The following is a 24,543-nucleotide window of genomic DNA, read 5'->3' as shown; positions in this document are numbered from 1 at the left end:
AAAAAGGCTGCAAAATCTTGATGGTTATTATTATTTTAAAGAACAACTATTTTACCCCTTTTACAAGATGTACCATAAGCCTTTGGTGTCTCCAGAATGTGTCTGTACAGATTCAGCCCAAAATACCCAACATTTAATATTTATTATAGCCTCCAAAATGTGCACATTTTGGTGGCTTTGAATGCAAATGAGCTGCTTCTCCCTGCCCACTGTTTCCACGTGCGTGTCTGCTTCTCATCATGCATTACATCAGATAAACAGCAGTCAGTGACAGAGACAGACTCGGATGAAGCTGAAATCGAGCTCATTAGTCAAAAATTCAAGCTATTCTGAAATGATGAGTCTCAAACAAATACCGTTTGCAGTACACACACAGATATGAGTGTTTACTGACACCATGCGGCTACGGTGACTATAGCAGTTAAAAATTCTATAGCGATTTTTCTCTCTTTATTACAAACATGCACATTTAAAAAACTTTTTAAACTTATAAAACATTTTAATCTCAGTTTCTTTGCAACAAAATGTTCTGTGGACATGTGGATACATGTTATTATAGAAACATGATGCATGTCCATCAATTCGGTGTGCGGGAGAAAACCACACTCCTATGTCATGTTGCGGTGGGCCTAAAAATGGAAGGGATTTGGATCCTATTTTAATGTCAGGAAAATAAAAAAGAGACTTTATGTGTTTATATCACTCCAATATGACAGGGGGTGTCAAAAGTAATTGTTTTTTGGTGCACTTGTCATGGTCTGTCACCTGCATGTTGTCACAGTCATTCGTGTTTGTTTTCTCGTAGCACATGGCATTGTTTTGACAGCGCGCCATGTGCTCCACTGCCTCACTCCACCCACTTATCAGGTTACTCATTAGATCATTATTTCATTATTCGCACCTGTCTCTAGTCTTAGCCTTATGAGTCTCCCTATTTATTCTCCTCTCTGTCATTGTCTTGTACCGGGTCGTTAGTGTGTTTACCTCACGCGGTGGCCTCTTAGATCGTGTCCTGTCTTGTATCCATTTTTGACTCCAGTGCCAGTTTTTTGATTTCGATTTTGTGGTTTGGACTGTTTCCTGTTTTTTCCCCTTTTATCAGATCGCCCTCGCTGCTATCAGTTGTGGCAGACGCTTCCCTCTCCACTTCCTGCTTCAGCCTTTTCTATCCCGCCCACCAGCGATCTTCTCCCTCTCTGGCCGCCTTGTATCCCGCCCGGGCGCTTTCACTTCGGCGGCTGATACTGCTGTGTTTCCCGTTTGACTGGAGAGTTGGACCACCGTGCGCCTCCTGCTGGAAGCACTTTATATTGCCCTTCACCTGAGTTACCCATTTCCTGTTTTTTGACTGAGAGTTGGACTGCCGTGCGCCTCCTGCTGGAAGCACTTAGTATTGCCTGTAATTATACCTTCCGTTTTTGCCCCTTTTTGACTGGCGACTTTGGATCGCTGAGCGCCCTCTGTTGAACTTTCTTTATTTATTTTTTGCCAGTATTTTGTGCTTTTTCTGTGGCATTTACAGCACCCTGTGCTGAGAATTTTTTGTTGTATAATATCCCCTCTGCAGGCCACTTTAGTAATAAATAATTCTGTTTTTCCCTGCATTTGATTCCTCCTGATTTTTTATACTGACACTTGTATGACAGAACGACCCGGTCAGAAGATGGAATCAGCAGGTTCTGACCAGATGCGCAATGCACTCGCCCAACAAGGTGCACTTTTGGGCCAGCACGCCACCCAGCTCAACACCACCTCCAGAGAGGTCGAGATGCTCACTGCCCAAGTGGTCGAGCTCAATGCCCGAATTGAGGAGCTCCAGCACAACGTCACAGTACCCAGGCAAGCTTCTTCTTCCCCCACCACACCCCATCATGACCCAGAGCCCCATGCAAACAACCCTCCACCCTACGATGGGGACCCCAACTCCTGCCGGGCCTTTTTATCACAGTGTGCCTTAGTTTTTGCCCTACAGCCCCGCCGATATGCCTCTGAGGCATCCAGGGTGGCATACGTCTTGACCCTGCTCACTGGGAGAGCACGTGAGTGGGGCACCGCTGTTTGGGATGCCAGGGCACCCTTTTGCCACTTTTTCGAGGACTTCAGGGAGGAAATGATCAAACTTTTTGACCGGTCTGCACAGGGTGATGAGGCGGCTGCCCGCTTGGCACGACTATCCCAGGAGGGCCACTCCGTCACAGACTTTGCAATCCAGTTCAGAACTCTAGCTGCCTCCTGTGATTGGAACGAGGGGGCCCTACGTTCCAGATTTTTTGAGGGCCTGAACGAAGAGATCCAAGATGAGCTTTCTTCTCATGAGCTCCCCCATAACCTTGAGACCCTTATTAACCTGGCACTCCGTGTGGAGGGGCGCCTCCGCCGCCGCCGCCACTGGCGGTCCATTCACTCCTCCTGGAGGGTTAATGACCTTCCCCTCCAACAATCTAGCTCTTCTACTCCTCCCTCACCTGAACCTGAGCCCATGCAAATGGGTCGTATGCGCCTTACACCTCAAGAAAAGAGGGACCGTCTTGCCCGTGGTCTATGCCTCTACTGCGGAAAACCAGGGCATTTTGCCGTCAAGTGTCCTTTAAAAGCCAAGGCCCATCAGTGAACCGGGGGATCCTGGTGGGCGCCTTTCCCTGTCTAGACTCCCCCCGCTCTCGCACCCTGTTGCCCATCACCATCCAGTATGAAGGATCCACTAATTCGGCCTCTGCCTTGCTTGATTCAGGGGCCGAGGGTAACTTTCTAGACCGTGCCATTGCCAAACAGTGGGGCATTCCTGCCGTTCCTCTCCCTTCCCCCATTTCTGTCTGGTCATTAGCTAGTCAGCTTCTCTCCACCATCACCCACATCACTCCCTGTGTAAGTCTTGTCGTTTCCGGCAATCACCGTGAGGCCATTGAGCTGTACCTTTTTGACTCGCCGGGTTCCCCTGTAGTCCTGGGGCATCCCTGGCTGGCACAGCACAATCCTCACGTTGATTGGTCTGGAGATTCTGTGTTGGCCTGGAGTCAGTCTTGTCATGTATCTTGTTTGGGTTCTGCCTTGTCTCCTGGTTCTTTGTGTTCTGTGTTGCAGGAGGAGACAGCCGATTTAACCAAGGTCCCGGTTGAGTACCATGGTCTTCGTCAGGTCTTCAGCAGGTCTCGGGCTGGGTCTCTCCCTCCTCATCGACCATATGACTGTGCCATTGACCTCCTCCCAGGCACTTCTCCGCCCAAGGGTCGCTTGTATTCCCTTTCTGGTCCAGAGAGAGAGGCTATGGATAGGTATATTCAGGAGTCACTTAATGCCGGTCTCATCCGTCCCTCATCATCTCCTGCAGGTGCTGGGTTCTTCTTTGTTAAGAAGAGGGATGGCTCCCTGCGTCCCTGTATTGATTACAGAGGGCTAAACGACATTATGATAAAGAACAGGTACCCCTTACCTCTCATGTCGTCTGCTTTTGAGCTGTTGCAGGGAGCCCAGGTCTTCACCAAGTTAGACCTTCGTAACGCTTATCACTTGGTACGCATTCGTGAGGGAGATGAGTGGAAGACAGCCTTTAATACCCCTACGGGACACTTTGAATATCTGGTCCTACCCTTTGGTCTGACAAATGCACCAGCTGTCTTCCAGGCCCTGGTTAACGACGTGCTGAGAGACATGGTAAACAAGTTTGTCTTTGTGTACCTGGATGATATTCTCATTTTCTCATCCTCTTTACAGGAACACACTCAGCATGTGCGTCAGGTCCTCCAACGGCTACTAGAGAATCAGCTCTTTGTTAAGGCGGAGAAGTGCGAGTTCCACGCTAGGTCGGTTGCGTTCCTGGGGTATGTCATCTCGGCTGAGGGAATCCGAGCTGATCCTGATAAGGTAAGGGCCGTTGCCAAATGGCCAGTCCCCAACACCCGCAAGGCCCTGCAGCGGTTCCTGGGTTTTGCCAATTTCTATAGGCGTTTCATCAGGAACTTTAGCCAGATTGCTGCACCCTTAACGGCTCTCACCTCCACCAAGGTATTGTTCAAGTGGAATACACAAGCTCAGGAGGCCTTTGGTGCCCTTAAGTCCCGTTTCACCTCTGCTCCTGTTCTTTCTATTCCAGACCCTGAACAACAATTTATTGTTGAGGTAGATGCCTCTGAGGTTGGGGTAGGCGCGGTCCTGTCTCAGCGCTCATCCAAGGATGGGAAGGTGCATCCATGTGCCTTTTTCTCTCATCGCCTGAGCCCAGCAGAACGTAATTACGACATCGGTAACAGGGAGCTGTTGGCAGTCAGGCTAGCCTTGGGTGAGTGGCGTCACTGGCTGGAGGGTGCGGCGCACCCCTTCTTGGTCTGGACGGACCATAAGAACCTTGAGTATGTCCGTTCGGCCAAGAGGTTGAGCGCACGCCAGGCTCGCTGGGCACTCTTCTTTGGTCGGTTCAACTTCGTCCTCTCGTACCGGCCAGGGTCAAAGAATATCAAACCTGATGCCCTCTCACGACTGTTCGAGACCCCCAGTGGGGAGACCCCGGTGGAGTCCATCCTCCCTGAGGGAGTGGTTGTTGGGTCCCTCTCCTGGGGCATTGAACAGCGGGTAATAAAGGCCGGTCAAGGGATTGAAGTACCAGAGGGGTGCCCGGAGGGTCGGTTGTTTGTGCCGGTTGCGCTGCGTTCCGAGGTTCTCCGGTGGGGCCATGAGTCCAGGTTGGTTTGCCACCCAGGAATTTGGAGATCACTGGCTGCCATCCGCCAGCGATTTTGGTGGCCCTCTCTAGGGTCGGACGTCAGGCAGTTTGTGTTGGCTTGCTCGACATGTGCCCAGAACAAGACCTCTAACAAGGCTCCTGTTGGTCTGCTCCGGCCCTTGCCCATCCCTTCTCGTCCTTGGTCACACCTGGCCCTGGACTTCGTTTCTGGCCTCCCTCCCTCAAGAGGAAACACTGTCATAATGACTGTAGTGGACCGTTTTTCTAAAGCAGCCCATTTTATCCCCTTGCCCAAGCTCCCCTCAGCCAAGGAAACAGCCCAAGCTATGGTTGATCATGTCTTCCGGATTCATGGTCTTCCGGTTGATGTGGTTTCTGATAGGGGACCACAGTTTGTTTCCCGGTTTTGGAAGGAATTCTGTCGGCAGATCGGGGCCTCTACGAGTCTGTCCTCAGGTTTTCATCCTCAGACCAACGGGCAATGTGAACGAGCCAACCAGGATCTCGAAAGAGCCCTCCGCTGCCTGACCTCCCAGAATCCTAGTTCCTGGAGCCAACAGCTCTCGTGGGTGGAGTATGCCCACAATTCACTGCCGGTAACGTCTACAGGTATGTCCCCATTCCTCTGCTCTATGGGTTATCAACCGCCTTTGTTTCCTTCACAGGAGCCCGATGCTGCAGTTCCGTCTGCCTTGGCCTTTGTCCGACGGTGCCGCCGCACCTGGATGAGAGCTGAGGAGGTCTTGGCCCGGACCTCTAGACGAATCAAAGCAGCAGCTGACCGTCATCGGACTTCCCCACCTCAATATGTTTGTGGTCAGAAGGTATGGTTATCAACCAAGGACTTGCCTCTCAGGGTGGCCTCACGCAAGTTGGCACCCAGGTTCATTGGTCCATACTGCATCACCAAGGTCTTGAGTCCGGTGGCGGTTAAGCTCAAGTTACCTCCCACACTTGGTCGGGTACACCCTGTTTTTCATGTATCCAGGGTTAAACCTGTGTTCAGATCCAATCTTAACCCCATTATCTCCTCCCCTGCCCCTCCTCCCCCCCGCCTAGTGGATGGCTCTCCTGCATACACTGTCAGGAGGTTGTTGGATGTCAGACGCCGGGGCCGGGGTTTCCAGTATTTGGTGGACTGGGAGGGTTATGGTCCTGAGGAGAGGAGTTGGATTCCAGCTCGGCATGTTCTGGATCGGGCGTTGGTCGTGGACCTTCACCGGCGACTGGGTAAGCCCCTCCCCTGAGACGCCAGGTGGCGTTCGTAGGGGGGGGGGTACTGTCATGGTCTGTCACCTGCATGTTGTCACAGTCATTCGTGTTTGTTTTCTCGTAGCACATGGCATTGTTTTGACAGCGCGCCATGTGCTCCACTGCCTCACTCCACCCACTTATCAGGTTACTCATTAGATCATTATTTCATTATTCGCACCTGTCTCTAGTCTTAGCCTTATGAGTCTCCCTATTTATTCTCCTCTCTGTCATTGTCTTGTACCGGGTCGTTAGTGTGTTTACCTCACGCGGTGGCCTCTTAGATCGTGTCCTGTCTTGTATCCATTTTTGACTCCAGTGCCAGTTTTTTGATTTCGATTTTGTGGTTTGGACTGTTTCCTGTTTTTTCCCCTTTTATCAGATCGCCCTCGCTGCTATCAGTTGTGGCAGACGCTTCCCTCTCCACTTCCTGCTTCAGCCTTTTCTATCCCGCCCACCAGCGATCTTCTCCCTCTCTGGCCGCCTTGTATCCCGCCCGGGCGCTTTCACTTCGGCGGCTGATACTGCTGTGTTTCCCGTTTGACTGGAGAGTTGGACCACCGTGCGCCTCCTGCTGGAAGCACTTTATATTGCCCTTCACCTGAGTTACCCATTTCCTGTTTTTTGACTGAGAGTTGGACTGCCGTGCGCCTCCTGCTGGAAGCACTTAGTATTGCCTGTAATTATACCTTCCGTTTTTGCCCCTTTTTGACTGGCGACTTTGGATCGCTGAGCGCCCTCTGTTGAACTTTCTTTATTTATTTTTTGCCAGTATTTTGTGCTTTTTCTGTGGCATTTACAGCACCCTGTGCTGAGAATTTTTTGTTGTATAATATCCCCTCTGCAGGCCACTTTAGTAATAAATAATTCTGTTTTTCCCTGCATTTGATTCCTCCTGATTTTTTATACTGACACTTGTATGACAGCACTGTGTTGCAGACAATTTAGTATCGGTTCAGTAATAATCATAACCGGTTATTATGTAGTAATGTCATTTATTTATCTCATATGCGCTATGTCGGTGTAGATTACTATGCAAGGGAGGTGAGCACGAGTATTTACAACACTCCAACTAGTGCTGCACAATTTTGGCTAAAATGTAAATCACAATTTTTTTTGCTTAAAATCACGATTCTTTCTCACGATTCTCTTAAATGTAAAATAAAGGTTAATATTAGTAGCCTATTATTATTGTTAATACTCAAACATATTGTCACCTTGGAATTATAAGATTATATCTGCATTCTGAATGATTTTGTGATATTGAGCTTCAAAGTTTTTGCATTCCATAGAGCAAACAATGTGTGTAATATTTTATTTATTTTTTTAAAGTGTTAAAATGTCAAAATGACAGAAATGTCAGATAGAACCTTATAATTCTAAAGTGATGATTTGTTAAAACAACAACACTACAATACTAGAGTAGCCGCCATTGGTGTGCAGCATGCACGTGCACGTTCTCGGTAGCTGGCGCTCAGCTCACGTGTGATTTCACGGCCGCAAATACATCATTACATGAAGACAGAAATGACATTTCTGGGTGAATTATACCTTATAAATACAGCATGTGACACTTTTAATGCCATTTGAAGGTGTTCATGTTCCTGTGAAGACTTGTGTAACCGCCTTTAAGCTTCTCTCCTGACCTTGAATATATAATTGGCTTAATAGTAGAAAAGCTGAATTAAGATCATGATCTTTTTTTCGATTAATTGTACAGCCCTAGTTCCAACTACTGAAAAATGCAGAAACTGTGCTGTTTCACTGCATGTGTGTTTGCTGGACAGACTTACACTGACACTTACAGCAGCAGCACCTATTTCTCTGCGATTGAGAGAATGAAAGTAAACTCCATTTCTCTCCATCTCTCTCTCTTTCTCTCTCTCACTGTGGCCCTTTTGACCTTCTGGCGTGACTTTTCCTCTCCTCTCGGCTGTTACAGCAATACTTCTGGATAGAGGTCTGCAGGAGCAGCGAGACCCGACCAGATTTCTTGCGGTGCGGGAATAAATTTCCGATTAAAGTGCGGGAGCGGTCGGTAGCTCTGATGTAATTTGAATGGCAGCGGGCGATGTAACAATATCGCTCCCGAGCGAGCAAGCACGCGTGTGTGTGTGCGTGCTTGCGTTTATGTGTGTGAATGAGAGAGAGCGTGATGCTGTGTGTGGCTTGTTTGGTGTGTGTGTGTGTGTGTGTGTGTATGTGTGTGAATGAGAGAGAGCATGACGCTGTGTGTCGCTTTCGCTTGCTTGGTGCTGTGTGTCTATGTGTGTTTAACCAGACAGCTTGTTACATGCTCTCTAGTATCTGACATGCCCTGCCCGCTTCAAGACACTTTCCATTTGCTTTTCATTTGATGCACTTGGCTGTTTTTAAAAAGAGGGAAGAGCTAGACATATATGCCCCATTCTCTCTTCGTTTTCGGTTGAGATTATGTCAAGTATCTAAAAAAAATGCATATTTTAAAGCACTTCACGTGACCTTTGCTGTGAATGAGTTGCTTTTTACTTATCTCAACTGAGACATCTAATATCAGTGCAGAGATATTTTACACAGAAATGCCACAGCAGTAGTGTAAACCACACTCTATGCAAACCAAACCGTTTTTTACTGACAGAGACATCTGTGTTTTTTGAGATGTATGTGTTTGTCCAAGTTACATGAGCTCCGTGGCATATGTTTCTCCCAGGCTGCTAGATCGGACACACTCTCTGCTCGTTACACGCTCTTTAATTCACTAATTAGCTGCACTCATGGTCATTTAATCAGATGGGAGAAAAAAACAAAGGCTCTCTTTACATTTGACAAGCTTTCCTGATATTAAATGAATTTAATGTGCTTATATACTATATAATGGGTCGAAAAAACACACAATATGTAAACTCTGTTAACAACCCCTCCCGCACAGATGTTTTATAGCATGAGATCCTTATATAAGCGAACAACAATTTACAGATCACAGGAAAGCGAGAGAAACAGACAGAGAAACAACTGTCGCATCCAACATCTCACAGCCTCCCTCCAGCAGCACTGATGACAGCAGCAGAGATTAACAACACGCATTACATGTGCTCAAGAACAGCACTGCATCACAGAGATATCAGCAATAAAACAACACAGTGTCTGGTGAGAGTGAACATAGAGACAAATAAACCCCTGAATACTTTTATAAGGGGCTTGTTTTCTGAGTAATCTCTTCTCTGCATATGCCAAAATGTCAATACAATGTCAGAAGAATGTTGAAATCTAGTGATGGACAGATGTAAAATTAGGCCGAAAATCTGGCTGATTTTAAAACAATGTTAGCTCAGTTGACGTCATGGCTCCATTGTTAGACAGATGTTTAAGAAAAATCGGGCTGACGTCAAAACCAGATGTTTGCTTTATGACTAAACCATTTTCAACATTGGACAGAGCCGACGTCAAAACCAGATGCTAGATTGACGTCAACCTCCAATGATAAACAGATGTCATAATTAGTTTGAAAGTAAAAATCTGATTGGCGTCTAAATTAGCTGAATGGACAGTCATATCACGATAACCATTTTCAAGGTATACTGTGGTTTGAAAAAGAAAAAGGCTTTATAACCGCCAAAACTTTCTGCTATACTGTTCCTACGATGTATGTAAGGTTTTTTTTTTTTTTACGTTTTTTTTTTTTTTTTTTTTTTCCAGTACAACAGTATTTTTAGCAGAAACGATATCCTAGAAAAGAACAGTTGTGTTTTGAAACCTAAAGAAGACAGCAAAATTAATGATTCAGTTGAATTATTTAGCCTGACATGTTTACTGCTTTAAAATATTTTAAAAGTTTTTTTCAAAACAAAATATTTTGTTTTCAAAGGGAAAAAAAAGATTTTTGTTTTTTTACCCAGATATTTAAAATGATATATTTTAGAGCAGTAACCACAATACAGTAAAACCATGATGTTTTTATCCAAGGTTATCATACCATCAGAATTTTATACCAGACCATGCTTACCATTTCTGGTTAAATAAACCAGACAACCTTGTTTTGATGTCAAAACCACACGTTAGCTTAAAGATATAAGCTTCTACATTGGACTGACCCAAAATTGTGGTTTTACACCAAAATCAAAGAGAAGCTGTGTTTGGGTTGGAAATGAAAGTCAAGTTTACATCAAAACACTGACTTAACATTAGTCTCTCTCCAACATCAGACAGTCTTTGCATTTTAGCTAGGAATTAAAATTAAGATGGCATTAAAAGTCAAGAATCAAAACATTCTGCTATACCGATCCAACGATATATATAATTTTTTTTTTACATTTTGTTTGAAGTTTTTTAAGACAACAAGTATCTTCATCAGAAACGATATCCAAGATGCAGTTTTAAATTGTAATTGTAATGAAATGTTTGTTTTTTTTAAACTAATGAAGACAGCAATTCACCTTTATTTGTATAGCGCTTTTACAATGTAGATTGTGTCAAAGCAGCTTCACATAGAAGATCATAGTGAATTGAAACAGTGTAGTTCAGTTTTCAGAGTTTAAGTTCAGTTCAGTATGGTTCATTAATCCCTATTGAGAGTCCAAACACTGAAGAACAAATCCATCGATGCGCAGCTCTACAGATCCCGAACCATGCAAGCCAGTGGCGACAGCGACGAGGAAAAAACTTCACCAATTGGCGAAAGTTAAAAATTAAAAAAACCTTGAGAGAAACCTGGCTCAGTAGGGCACAACCATTTCTCCTCTCGCTGCAGTCTTGGCAGCGGAGGCTGGAAAGCTGGACCTCAGCGAAGACTCGTCTGTCCTCGTCTCATGCTCTCCACTCCTCCATGACCACCACAGCAGCTGCTCATGATATGGCCTGGTCCAGGATTTGGAAACCTTGGAATCATCTCATCGCTGGTCTTGGATCGAATCAGTGGCATTGCATAGTCTGAGGGCCTCGGGAAGAGTATCCCCAGGTGGAAATAGCAAATAAAGAGAATAATTAACGTAGCTGCTGTTCATAGTGTATAAAAACGAGATGGAGAAACCTGCGCAGAGCACATTCATGTATCATATTGCTAAAGGATGCCCTGAGTGTATGCTTGTCAGGAAGAAACCACAGATTCAAAATGCAGGTAAGGATTTATTTTAACTTCAAAAATCAAAAATGCCTCAGACAGAGGATCCAAAAATATAAAAGAAAAAGCACTGAATAAAACGAGTAATTCAGGCAGCAGTAACTAGTACTGGACTGTAGTACAATAGAATGTCCACAAGGTGGCGGACTCGTGGAGGTGGTGAGTTTCCAGGCTTCGTGGGCGGAGCAGCCGGAAGACGAGCAGCTGCAGGTGGCCGGATGTCGGCAGACGATGGAGTCCGAGCGCCACAAGCAATGACACCGAAGATAGCCTGACGGGGCAGAAGAGAGATGAGCAGAGAGGGCAAACGAAAACCGAAACTAATCTCTATGGAGCCAGATAGATACACAAGACAGGACAGGACAAACGCGGGTCTAGAGCGAGTGAGCTCGCGAAACACACAAGACGGTCTGACAAAGACAAGGAGGCAAGCGAGAATTAAATAGAGGAGAAGATCAAGGAGCTACAGGTGACAATCATTGCTTAATAAGTGAATAACAAGGAGGTGGGGAAAAGGAAACGCTGACGGAAGAGCACATGGCGAACTGTCAAAACAAAGAGCATGTGCTCCGTGACGAAACATGAAGGCGACACGCAAGAAAACAAAATCACAAACAGGTAGGTCTAACACATTCCTCACATTACACCCCCCCCCCCCCCCCAGAAGCGCCTCCCGGCGCCTCTAGAGGAGGCTCACCTCGTCGCCGACGAAATTCCCCGATCAGCGACTGGTCCAGAATATCCCGAGCTGGAATCCAAGACCTCTCCTCCGGACCATAGCCCTCCCAGTCCACCAGATACTGAAAGCCCCGGCCCCGGCGTCTCACATCAAGAAGCCTCCTCACTGTATAGACCGGAACGCCATCTACTAGACGAGGAGGAGGAGGGGCCGGGGAATGACCAATAGGATTAAGTTGGGACCGGAACACAGGCTTGACCCTGGATACATGAAAAACAGGGTGAACCCGACCAAGAGTGCACGGAAGCTTGAGCTGTACCGTCACCGGACTCAAGACCTTAGTGATCTGATATGGCCCTATGAACCTGGGTGCCAGCTTGCGAGAAGGCACCCGGAGAGGTAGGTCCTTAGTAGATAGCCAAACCTTTTGACCACAAACAAAAGGCGGAGCAGGGGTCCGGTGATGGTCAGCCGCCGCTTTGGTCCGTCTGGAAGCCTGGGCCAAGGCCTCCTTAGCCCTCTTCCAGGTGCGGCGACACCGACGAACGAAGGCAAAGGCAGACGGGACCGCGGCATCGGGCTTCTGAGCAGGGAATAAAGGGGGTTGATAACCAACAGAGCAATGGAAAGGGGACATACCTGTTGAAGCAACTGGCAAGGAATTGTGGGCGTATTCGACCCAAGATAGTTGCTGACTCCAGGTACCCGGATTCTGTGACACCAAGCAGCGGAGAGTTCTTTCAAGATCCTGGTTGGCTCGCTCAGTCTGCCCATTGGTCTGGGGGTGAAAACCTGAAGACAGACTCGTAGAGGCCCCGATCTGTCTGCAGAACTCTTTCCAAAACCGAGAGACAAATTGAGGCCCTCTGTCAGAGACCACATCCATAGGAAGGCCATGTATCCGAAAGACCTGGTCAATCACAACCTGAGCAGTCTCTTTGGCGGATGGAAGTTTGGGTAAGGGGATAAAATGGGCAGCCTTAGAGAAGCGGTCCACCACCGTCAACACAACGGTGTTACCTCTCGATGGGGGTAAGCCAGAGACAAAATCAAGGGCAATGTGTGACCAGGGGCGAGAGGGAATGGGGAGGGGTTGTAACAGACCAATGGGCGGCTGATTAGAAGTCTTATTCTGGGCACATACTGCACAAGCCAACACAAACTGCTTGGTATCTTGGGCCATAGACGGCCACCAAAATCGCTGTTGAATGGTAGCCAGCGACCTCCGGATTCCTGGGTGACAGGCTACTCTGGATTCATGACCCCACTGGAGGACTTCCGGTCTTAGCCGAATTGGCACAAACAGGCGACCCCCCGGACACCCTTCCGGTGTTTCCCCTCCTTGACCGGCCTCTCTCACCCGCCGCTCGACGTCCCAAGAGAGAGACCCCACCACCACTCCCCTCGGGAGGATGGCTACTGGGGTAGCATTCTCTCCAGGGACGTCAAATAGCCGGGAGAGAGCATCAGGTTTGATGTTATTGGATCCCGGCCGGTACGAGAGGGAAAAGGTAAATCGACCAAAGAAGAGTGCCCAGCGAGCCTGCCGGCAATTCAATCTTTTGGCTGAACGGATATATTCTAAATTTTTATGATCCGTCCAGACCAAGAATGGGTGTGCTGCTCCTTCCAACCAGTGGCGCCACTCCCCCAGGGCCAGCCTGACAGCCAGCAACTCTCTGTTACCTATGTCATAGTTTCGTTTGGCTGGGCTCAGGCGGTGGGAGAAGAAGGCACAAGGATGCACCTTCCCATCCCTAAGGGACCTCTGAAAAAGGACCGCGCCTACCCCCACTTCAGAAGCATCCACCTCAACAATAAACTGCCGTTCAGGATCTGGAAGAGAAAGAACAGGAGTAGTGATGAAACGGGACTTTATAACATCAAAGGCCTCCTGAGCTCGACTGTTCCATATGAACGGTACCTTAGGAGAGGTGAGAGCTGTTAAGGGTGCAACGACCGAGCTGAAGTTCCGGATGAATCGCCTATAGAAGTTGGCGAACCCCAAGAACCGCTGCAGAGCCTTTCTAGAGTTGGGGATTGGCCACTCGGCCACGGCCCTTACCTTAGCAGGATCAGCCTTGATTCCCTCCGTCGAGACAATATGCCCCAGGAACGAAACAGACTTAGTGTGGAACACGCACTTCTCCGCCTTGACATAAAGCTGGTTCTCCAGCAGCCGCTGCAGCACCTGTCGAACATGCTGAGTGTGTACCTGCTTGGAAGGGGAAAAGATGAGGATATCATCAAGGTACACAAAGACAAATCTATTCACCATGTCTCTCAGCACGTCATTGACCAGGGCCTGGAAGACAGCCGGGGCATTAGTGAGCCCGAATGGTAGGACCCGGTATTCAAAGTGTCCCGTGGGTGTGTTAAATGCGGTCTTCCACTCATCCCCCTCACGTATCCGGACCAAGTGATAGGCGTTGCGGAGGTCTAGCTTAGTAAAGACCTTGGCTCCCTGCAATAACTCAAAGGCAGAAGACATCAAAGGCAGAGGGTACCTGTTCTTAACAGTGATGTCATTAAGACCTCTGTAGTCAATGCAAGGACGCAGAGAGCCATCCTTCTTTTTAACAAAGAAGAACCCAGCCCCAGCCGGAGAGGAAGAGGGACGGATGAGGTCGGCTTTTAAAGACTCTTGAATGTACCTGTCCATGGCCTCTCTTTCCGGACGTGAAAGGGAATACAACCGACCCCTGGGCGGAGAAGAGCCTGGGAGGAGTTCGATGGCACAATCATATGGTCGGTGGGGAGGTAAGGAAGTAGCACGGGACTTGCTGAAGACCTGACGCAGATCGTGATATTCCGACGGGACTCTGGAGAGATCTACAGCTTCGACCTGCAACACATGAGAAACAGAACCAGAACACGGGGCAGGACCAAGACACAAAGCAAGACAAGACGGACTCCAAGATAACACAGAACTAGTTGACCAATCAACATGAGGATTGTGTTTGGTTAGCCACGGGTGCCCCAATACTACAGGAGCACTCGGGGAGTCAAATAAATATAAACTAATATCCTCACGGTGATTGCCAGAAATAATTAAACTTACAGAAGGAGTAGAATGGGTGATGGAGGTGATGGTAAGAACATTGAGGGAGCGGACTGTGATAGGAGAGGAAAGAGGGATAGCCGGAATGCCCCAGGACTCAGCGGTGGTGCTGTCTAAAAAGTTGCCCTCGGCTCCGGAGTCGATCAGGGCAGAGCACGAATGGACGACATCTCCGAATTGTAGAGAGGCTGGCAGTGAGGTACGGTATGTGGGGGTGTCAGAGCAAGGGATAGTGCCCACCAGAATCCCCCGTACTACTGGTGAGCGGGGGCTTTTAACGGACACCGGACAGCCTGATGACCCGGTTTCCCACAGTACAGGCACAAGCCCCTAGCCAACCGATGTCGTTTCTCCTGTGTAATTAGTCGCAGATGCCCCAACTGCATCGGCTCCTGATCCGGAATGGGAGGAGGGGTGTTTGAAAAACCCTCCTCAGCCCTCCAGGAGGAACGGGTCGCTCGCCGATGTTGACGGCGGCGGAGGCGGCCCTCAACACGAAGAGCAAGGTCAACCAGGGCGTCGAAGTCATGACGGAGGTCATGAGTGGCGATTTCGTCCAGAATCTCATCATCCAGACCGTCCCGGAACCTCGCTCGGAGAGCTGCTTCGTTCCAAGCGCAGACCGCTGCTAAGGTCCTGAATTGAACAGAGTAGTCAGTCACTGAACGCCCGTTCTGGCTTAGCTGGGCCAAAAGAGAAGCTGCCTCATCCCCGTGAGCTGACCGATCAAACAGCTTGGTCATCTCATTACGAAAGTCATCAAAAGTGGCACAAAAGGCAGCACGTGCATCCCACACAGCGGTGGCCCAGTCTCGGGCCCTGCCCTTAAGAAGTGTAATCACAAATGCCACTCTGGACTCCTCAGTGGCGTAACGGCGTGGCTGGAGAGCGAAGACCAGTGAGCACTGAGACAAGAAAGATCGGCAGGAGTTGGGGTCCCCGTCATATTGTGGTGGACAATTAGCGTGCGGCTCATGATCAGGATGGAGAGGGAAGGCTGCCTGCCTACCGGCTCTGAGGTTTAGCTGTAGATCCTGGACTAGATCATTAAGTTCCGCAACACGAGCCGTCAGAAACTCAACCTCTTGTGAAGTGGCAGTTAATTGAGTAGCCTGTTGTCCTAGGAGAATGCCTTGCTGGGTCACTGCATTTCTCACTTGATCTGCACCTGCTGAATCCATAACTGGTCAGACCGTTCTGTCAGGAAGAAACCACAGATTCAAAATGCAGGTGAAGATTTATTTTAACTTCAAAAATCAAAAATGCCTCAGACAGAGGATCCAAAAATATAAAAGAAAAAGCACTGAATAAAACGAGTAATTCAGGCAGCAGTAACTAGTACTGGACTGTAGTACAATAGAATGTCCACAAGGTGGCGGACTCGTGGAGGTGGTGAGTTTCCAGGCTTCGTGGGCGGAGCAGCCGGAAGACGAGCAGCTGCAGGTGGCCGGATGTCGGCAGACGATGGAGTCCGAGCGCCACAAGCAATGACACCGAAGATAGCCTGACGGGGCAGAAGAGAGATGAGCAGAGAGGGCAAACGAAAACCGAAACTAATCTCTATGGAGCCAGATAGATACACAAGACAGGACAGGACAAACGCGGGTCTAGAGCGAGTGAGCTCGCGAAACACACAAGACGGTCTGACAAAGACAAGGAGGCAAGCGAGAATTAAATAGAGGAGAAGATCAAGGAGCTACAGGTGACAATCATTGCTTAATAAGTGAATAACAAGGAGGTGGGGAAAAGGAAACGCTGACGGAAGAGCACATGGCGAACTGTCAAAACAAAGAGCATGTGCTCCGTGACGAAACATGAAGGCGACACGCAAGAAAACAAAATCACAAACAGGTAGGTCTAACACATTCCTCACAATGCTGTACTAAAAAGATAGGTTTTTAATCTAGTTTTACATTTACATTTAGTCATTTAGCAGACGCTTTTATCCAAAGCGACTTACAAATGAGGACAAGGAAGCAATTTACACAACTAAGAGCAACAATGAATAAGTACTAAAGGCAAGTTTCAGGTCTGTAAAGTCTAAGAAGGGAAGTGTTAGTAGTTTTTTTTTTTTTTTTTTTTTTGTACAGTTAGTGTGATATTCAAAGAGGCAATTGCAGATTAGGAAGTGAAGTGGAGACTAAATAGTTGAGTTTTTAGTCGTTTCTTGAAAATAGCGAGTGACTCTGCTGTTCTGATGCAGTTAGGGAGTTCATTCCACCAACTGGGCAGATTGAGCGTGAGCGTTCGCGAAAGTGATTTTTTCCCTCTTTGGGATGGAACCACGAGGCGACGTTCATTCACAGAACGCAAGTTTCTGGAGGGCACATAGATCTGCAGAAGTGAGTGCAGATAAGAAGGTGCTAGGCCAGAAGTCACTTTGTAGGCAAACATCAGAGTTTTGAATTTGATGCGAGCAGCAACTGGCAGCCAGTGCAAACGGACTAGCAGCAGAGTGACATGTGCTCGTTTAGGTTCATTGAAGACAACTCGTGCTGCTGCATTCTGGAGCAGTTGAAGAGGCTTGATAGAGTTAGCTGGAAGCCCAGCTAGTAGAGAGTTGCAGTAATCCAGTTTGGAGAGAACAAGAGCTTGAACAAGGAGTTGAGCTGCATGTTCAGATAAGAAGGGTCGGATCTTTCTGATGTTATAGAGTGCAAATCTGCACGATCGAGCAGTTCTAGAAATGTGGTCAGAGAAGTTTAGTTGGTCATCAATCGTTACTCCAAGGCTTTTCACCATTTTGGATGCAGTAATGGTTGCCCCATCCATCTGGATTGAAAAGTTATGGTGTAGAGTCGGGTTGGCAGAAACTACAAGCATTTCCGTTTTTGCGAGGTTCAGCTGAAGATGATGATCTTTCATCCAGTGTGAAATATCCAACAGGCAGGCTGAGATACGAGCTGGAACCGAGGGATCATCAGGATGAAAAGAGAGGTATAGCTGGGTATCATCAGCATAGCAGTGGTAGGAGAATCCATGTCTCTGGATGACTGGTCCTAGAGATGATGTGTAGATGGAGAAGAGAAGTGGCCCAAGAACAGAGCCTTGAGGTACCCCAGTGTTTAGATGCTGTAGGTTGGACACCTCTCCCCTCCAAGACACCCTGAATGACCTGTCAGAGAGGTAAGATCTGAACCATTGTATAACAGTGCCCGCAACGCCCAGTGACTCAAGCGTAGATAGCAGGATCTGGTGGTTGACAGTGTCAAAAGCAGCTGACAAGTCCAGCAAAATGAGGACTGATGATTTAGAGTCTGCTTTAGCCAGTCTGAGATCCTCCACGACCGAGAGCAGGGCAGTCTCAGTTGAGTGGCCTTTCTTAAAGCCGGATTGCTTGTTGTCCATGAGATTGTTTTGAGTAAGAAAGTCCAGGACTTGATTGAACACTACTTTCTCCAGAATCTTGGCCATGAATGGAAGCAGGGATACTGGTCTGTAGTTTTCAAGTAGCGTATGGTCCAGGTTGGGTTTCTTTAGCAGTGGGGTTACCCTAGCCTGCTTAAATGTAGTGGGGAATAAACCAGAGTCAAGAGATGTGTTAATTATGTGAGTCAGTGTTGGTATGACTGCAGGAGAGATGGCTTGCAAGAGATGAGAGGGAATGGGATCGAGTGGACAGGTGGTTGCATGGCTAGATAGCACAAGTTTGGACACCTCAGACTCAGAGAGCTGAGAAAAAGAGGTGAGTGTGTGTGGTGTTGGTGTTGTATCTTGCGTGTTTGTTGTAGGTGCAGCAAATTGAGCACTGATTTTTGCAGTTTTGGTGCAGAAGAATGTAGCAAAGTCATCAGTAGTAAGTGTGGAGGATGCGGGTGGAGGAGGAGGATAGAGGAGGGAGGAAAATGTTTTAAAAAGTAGGCGAGGATTAGTGGCATTGTTGATTTTCAGACGGTAATACGTCTGCTTTGCAGAAGTAACCTCAGCTGAGAAAGAGGACAGAAGAGTTTGGTATGTTAAGAGATGTGCAGGATTTTTAGTTTTCCGCCAAATTCTCTCCGCAGCCCGAAGTTTTGAGCGATGCTCACGGAGAGCATCCGAGAGCCAGGGTGCCGGAGGACTGGCACGGGCTGGCCTGGATGCAAGAGGACATAATCGGTCTAGACATGATGCTAGTGTGGAGCAGAGTGTATTAATGGCACTGTTCGAATCAAGTGCAGTGAGTTTGCGAGATGGAGGAAGAGAGTCTGAAACAATGGTGGATAGTCTATTGGGTGAGAGAGATCGTAGGTTTCTGCGAAAGGTAACCAGTGTAGGAGTGTGTGGCGGCTCAGGAGTAATGTGGATGTTGAGAGACAGAAGGAAATGATCAGATATTTGTAGTGGAGTTACTATTGTTTGATCAGTGAAGCAGTGTCGTGTGTAAATAAGGTCTAGCTGATTACCTGATTTGTGGGTAGCAGAAGTAGGTGCTCTTTTTAGGTCAAAAGAGGCAAGCAAAGTCTGAAAGTCTGCAGCTTGCGGTTTGTCAACGTAAATGTTGAAGTCACCTAGCACCAATAAGGAAGTGGCAAAATTAGAAAAAGATGAGAGAAGAACATCCAGTTCATCTAGGAAGTGACCTAATTTACCTGGTGGGCGGTAGATGACAACCACATTTATGTAGAAGGGGTGGATAATGGTGACTGCATGGAATTCAAAGGAGCTGATTGTTGGCAGGGACGGTATCAGAGTAAATTTCCATTCTTTGGAAATTAGTAGTCCAGTCCCACCCCCTCTCCCTGTCTGACGAGGAGTGTGGGAAAAAGAGAAATTAGCAGAAAGAGTAGCATGTGTAGCAGTGTCCTCCGGCCTCAACCAGGTCTCAGTTAGAGCCATGAGATTATAGTCAGAATATGTAGCTATGGAGGTAATAAAATCAGCCTTGTTAACAGCTGATTGACAATTCCAGAGGCCCACGGAGAGAGAGAGTTGTGAAATAGTAGATACATGTATTGAACGAAGGTTGTGAGGATTACGCCTGCAGCGCACCTCCCGTGTTTTGCGAGTGTTAGTAACAACAGGAATTAGAAAACACATAATAAAAGTGCACTGACAACAAAAAATAAGTGTAAAGTAAAACAATACAGTAAAGTACTCAAGTGCTTTGTCGGTGTCTTTGCTCGGTGGAGTCGCGCAGGTAGAGTCGATGGTCTTTACCCTCGTCGGTCTTCACACGAGGCGGTCTTCACACGAGGCTGCCGCAACCGCTGCCGCGGTGAACTAGTTGTTTATATAACCCCAAAGCACTAGCTGATTGAATTCAGCTGGACACACCTCGAGAGTCAAAACAAGGGCCGAAACTGAGGCGGACGACGCGAAACCGCGTCTGCGTTCGCTACACAAGCTCTTATAGTAACCAAGGAAACAGTGGCTAAACAACTTCTAGTATTATACACAACTGAAAGCAAGTTTAAATGTCCTACAACTTTACACAAACAGCTGGAAACAAGTCCTCAAACCATACACAACAACTGAAACAAATCTTAAATGTACTTACAGGCTGCTGGTCTAGATGCTGCTAAAGTGCTTCTCCTGCCGACTAATGCTAGCGTGCTCACTATATAGTGGTTACCTGGCGTTTGGACACGCCTCCCGAGTCAAAACAAGGGCCGAAACTGAGGCGGACGACGCGAAACCGCGTCTGCGTTCGCTACACAAGCTCTTATAGTAACCAAGGAAACAGTGGCTAAACAACTTCTAGTATTATACACAACTGAAAGCAAGTTTAAATGTCCTACAACTTTACACAAACAGCTGGAAACAAGTCCTCAAACCATACACAACAACTGAAACAAATCTTAAATGTACTTACAGGCTGCTGGTCTAGATGCTGCTAAAGTGCTTCTCCTGCCGACTAATGCTAGCGTGCTCACTATATAGTGGTTACCTGGCGTTTGGACACGCCTCCCGAGTCAAAACAAGGGCCGAAACTGAGGCGGACGACGCGAAACCGCGTCTGCGTTCGCTACACAAGCTCTAATAGTAACCAAGGAAACAGTGGCTAAACAACTTCTAGTATTATACACAACTGAAAGCAAGTTTAAATGTCCTACAACTTTACACAAACAGCTGGAAACAAGTCCTCAAACCATACACAACAACTGAAACAAATCTTAAATGTACTTACAGGCTGCTGGTCTAGATGCTGCTAAAGTGCTTCTCCTGCCGACTAATGCTAGCGTGCTCACTATATAGTGGTTACCTGGCGTTTGGACACGCCTCCCGAGTCAAAACAAGGGCCGAAACTGAGGCGGACGACGCGAAACCGCATCTGCGTTCGCTACACAAGCTCTTATAGTAACCAAGAAAACAGTGGCTAAACAACTTCTAGTATTATACACAACTGAAAGCAAGTTTAAATGTCCTACAACTTTACACAAACAGCTGGAAACAAGTCCTCAAACCATACACAACAACTGAAACAAATCTTAAATGTACTTACAGGCTGCTGGTCTAGATGCTGCTAAAGTGCTTCTCCTGCCGACTAATGCTAGCGTGCTCACTATATAGTGGTTACCTGGCGTTTTGGACACGCCTCCCTAGTCAAAACAAGGGCCGAAACTGAGGCGGACGACGCGAACCGCGTCTGCGTTTTGAATTGGGAGAGTGTGTCTGAGCCTCGGACATTATCAGGAAGGCTATTTCAGAGTTTAGGAGCCATAAATGAGAAGGCTCGACCTCCTTTACTCGACTTTGCTATTCTAGGTACCACCAGAAGCCCTGCTTGAGACCGCAGAATCAATGATTCAATTGAATTATGTAACCTGACATGTTTACTGCTCAAAATATTTTAAATGTTTCTCAAAACAAAATATATTGTGTTCAAAGGGGGAAGTTTAGTTTTTTTACCCAGACATTTAAAAAGAATATTTTTTTCAAATGCAGTAATCATAATAATGTGAAACCGTGATATTTTTATCAAAGGTTATCATACCCTCACTATCTTATAATGGCCGATGCCTACAGTCATAACATTTTGGTTACAATTTTTAATGAGGTTGACGTCAAAACAAGACAGCCTTGGACAAATTTAAAATTTTGGTCAAAAACTAAAATCAGGTTGATGACAAAACCAGACATTAGCTTGAAGATATAAGCTTCTACATTGGACAGACCCAAAATTGTGGTTTTACACCAAAATCAAAGAGACGCTGTGTTTGGGTTGGAAATGAAAGTCAAGTTTACATCAAAACACTGGCTTGACATTAGTCTCCAACATCAGACAGTCTTTGCATTTTAGCTGGGAATTAAAATCGAGATGACATCAAAACTCAGCATTGGCTTGAAGTCAACCTCCAACATCAGGCAGTAGCACTGGTTCCAAATAAACATGGGCTTAAAGTCAAAGCTCCATGTTGTGTTTACATCACAGCCCAACAGACAGACCTTACATTCTGGTTGGACCTAAATATGTCAAAACCCTACATTAGCACTTAAAGATGCATAAATATAGTGTTATAGGTCACACTTTACAATAAGGTTCATTGGTTATAGCATTTACTAACATGAACTACGTATGAACAATACTTGTACAGCATTAATCATAATTATTAATCATAATTCATTTACTAATGCATTATTAACTTCCAAATAATGCTTGTTATCAATAGACAATGCACCGTGAACTAACAATGAACAACTATTTTCATTAACTAGCGTTGAATAACATGAACAAATACTGTAGTAAACGTATTGTCCATTGTTTATGTTAGTAAACGTATTAACTTACATATACTAATACAACCTTATTGTAAAGTGTTACCGTCTTATAGTAGATCTGTATGTGCAACAATGTTCTTATTATATTCATTATGTAAGGGCTAAAGTACATCCAGGCAAATGTTATCGCAAAATAAAGCCTGGCAGGCTTATCGTCAGTTGTATTAGCTTTTATTTATAAAAACTGAAAGGCGATATTGTGCCAAAAAAAAAAGCCTGGATGTACTTTATCATGCTAATTGCATGGCTATTTACCACAAAAAGTAAAAAAAGGACAAAATATGTTCTGTGGTGTAATAGTTTATTAATTCTTTAATTAAAAACAACCAAAGCTGGCAGAAACAAAAACAGAGCATACAATGGAGCATAGACTAACCTTCAATTCATATTATTTCAGTCACAAAATGGCGTCAAACAGCAGCATGTCAGAAAACATATAAATATGGATGACAGTCAGAATGATTTAAAGTACCCAGATGAGTCTGTGTGTGTTTCAGTGGTCATTATCTGGGAATAATATACCTTCGATCGTCGTGACTGACCAATCAGAATCAAGTATTCCAGGCAGACGTGTAATAAATATTGATATTTAAAAGTATTACCTATGACCGACCTGATAGCATCAGATAATAAATTTCAAAAGCCATCACACACATCATTAATATGGAAATTTGGCATTTACCCCTCAGAGTTCTCAGGCAAACAGGGAGTTGAGAATGTGTGGCCAGGTTGCAAACAGCTCTCCTGAGTGCAGTGCTGATCCAGCTCCTGTTTAACTAAGACCACAAACGCATACACATGAAAACAAATCACAGAAAACACAGCAACTGGCCACACAAAGAGGATTTGGCTAATCTCCGAGTCTCAGGTGAAGAAATTGCACTGTGTAAGAATTGAAGTCTGCCTCGACCCAACTTCCACTCTAAATACTGTGTTGACGCTCATTTCCCAAAAGGGCTGAATTATGATAGAAAAGTCAACAGTTTGTTGTCTCTGCATTGTTTGAGGTGACTACATCTTGAGCAACTGGTAACAATTGTAGAATGGGGATGGGTATGTGGCACAGAGAATTGAAAACAAGGTACTCCTGAGTATTTTGAGACTTCTATGCTGAATAAACATCTTCACTGAGATCTTCTATGTACTCCTCATTTTTTTCTTACAACTGGGATGTCATGAAGAGTTCATTGATGATTGATTTTTTACTTTTTAACATTTCTTTTGCCTTTGTGTTGTTGCTGTTCTTCTTCTTCTTCTTCTTCTTCTTCTTCTTCTTCTTCCTCTTCTTCTTCTTCTTCTTTTTCTTCTTTAGCATGCATATGTTGCTCAAATAGTTGTAACACAGAACTTGGCATTTCATTTTATCATGCACCTTGACATCAGGCGTGTGACTCACTGTTGGAGTGTGAATTGAAAGGAAATCAGGCTACAGTTGTAGTTTTAGGCCATGGCACATCATACATAGAACTAGCAGCAATGCCAAATTGCTGCTTCCCACTATGAGCCCTATCATAAACACGGCGCAATAAGGCGCAAGACATGTTTGGCGAGATTTGTTGCTATTTTCAGACCAGATACTTTCAGTTTATTCATGACAATTTGCATTTGTATAATATTGTTATTAGTAGTTGTAGTAGTATTATATGTATATTTATATTTGTTTTTATTAAACAAATTTTTTTGGAGTTTTGGAGACGAATAATCACTATATGAGGCATAAAAACAGGACCCAGTGTTTGGATATAACTTTTTTGACCACACTTAATTTTATTGTTCATTGATTAGTTTGCTGGAAATTAGAACCAAATTTAGAAATAGTTTTGAAACTAATCTTTACGCTTAACAAACTAAATTAAATATGTAGGCTAATGAATGTCTTTTCCTAAACCACAAAGGTACAGGAGTAAAGAGTAAAAGTAAAGTAAAGAGGCTGATTGGAGGAGCCTCGTTCTTTATCCTTGCACTGCAAATGGTCTGTTTAACTGTTTTCAAGCAAGTGAAGTGTTCAGTTTTTCCACTTACAAAGTTCACCATGTAAATAGCAAATGTGCCATGGCACGACACAACTGACTCTTAAA

The 24,543-nt window shown here is 45.9% G+C and overlaps 2 protein-coding genes across 5 annotated transcripts in view; both read right to left on the bottom strand.

The window, feature by feature from the left end:
* atrnl1a (attractin-like 1a) overlaps positions 1-24,543 on the bottom strand; it is a 473,626-nt gene that overhangs the window by 347,819 nt on the left and 101,264 nt on the right. The window lies entirely within an intron of this gene.
* On the bottom strand, positions 16,679-21,273 carry LOC141377164 (uncharacterized). Its single transcript, XM_073920780.1, has 2 exons — positions 19,336-21,273; positions 16,679-19,254 (listed from the first exon to the last, which is right to left on the bottom strand). Exons 1-2 carry the CDS (start codon positions 19,781-19,783, stop codon positions 16,886-16,888), a joined length of 2,817 nt encoding a protein of 938 aa, XP_073776881.1. The 5' UTR covers positions 19,784-21,273; the 3' UTR covers positions 16,679-16,885.

The sequence above is a fragment of the Danio rerio genome, chromosome 13, assembly GCF_049306965.1.
Source record: "Danio rerio strain Tuebingen ecotype United States chromosome 13, GRCz12tu, whole genome shotgun sequence".
Classification (NCBI taxonomy): Eukaryota; Metazoa; Chordata; class Actinopteri; order Cypriniformes; family Danionidae; genus Danio; species Danio rerio.
The sequence above is the reverse complement of the archived record's forward strand: the minus strand, read 5'-3'. Positions and strand labels throughout refer to the sequence as shown.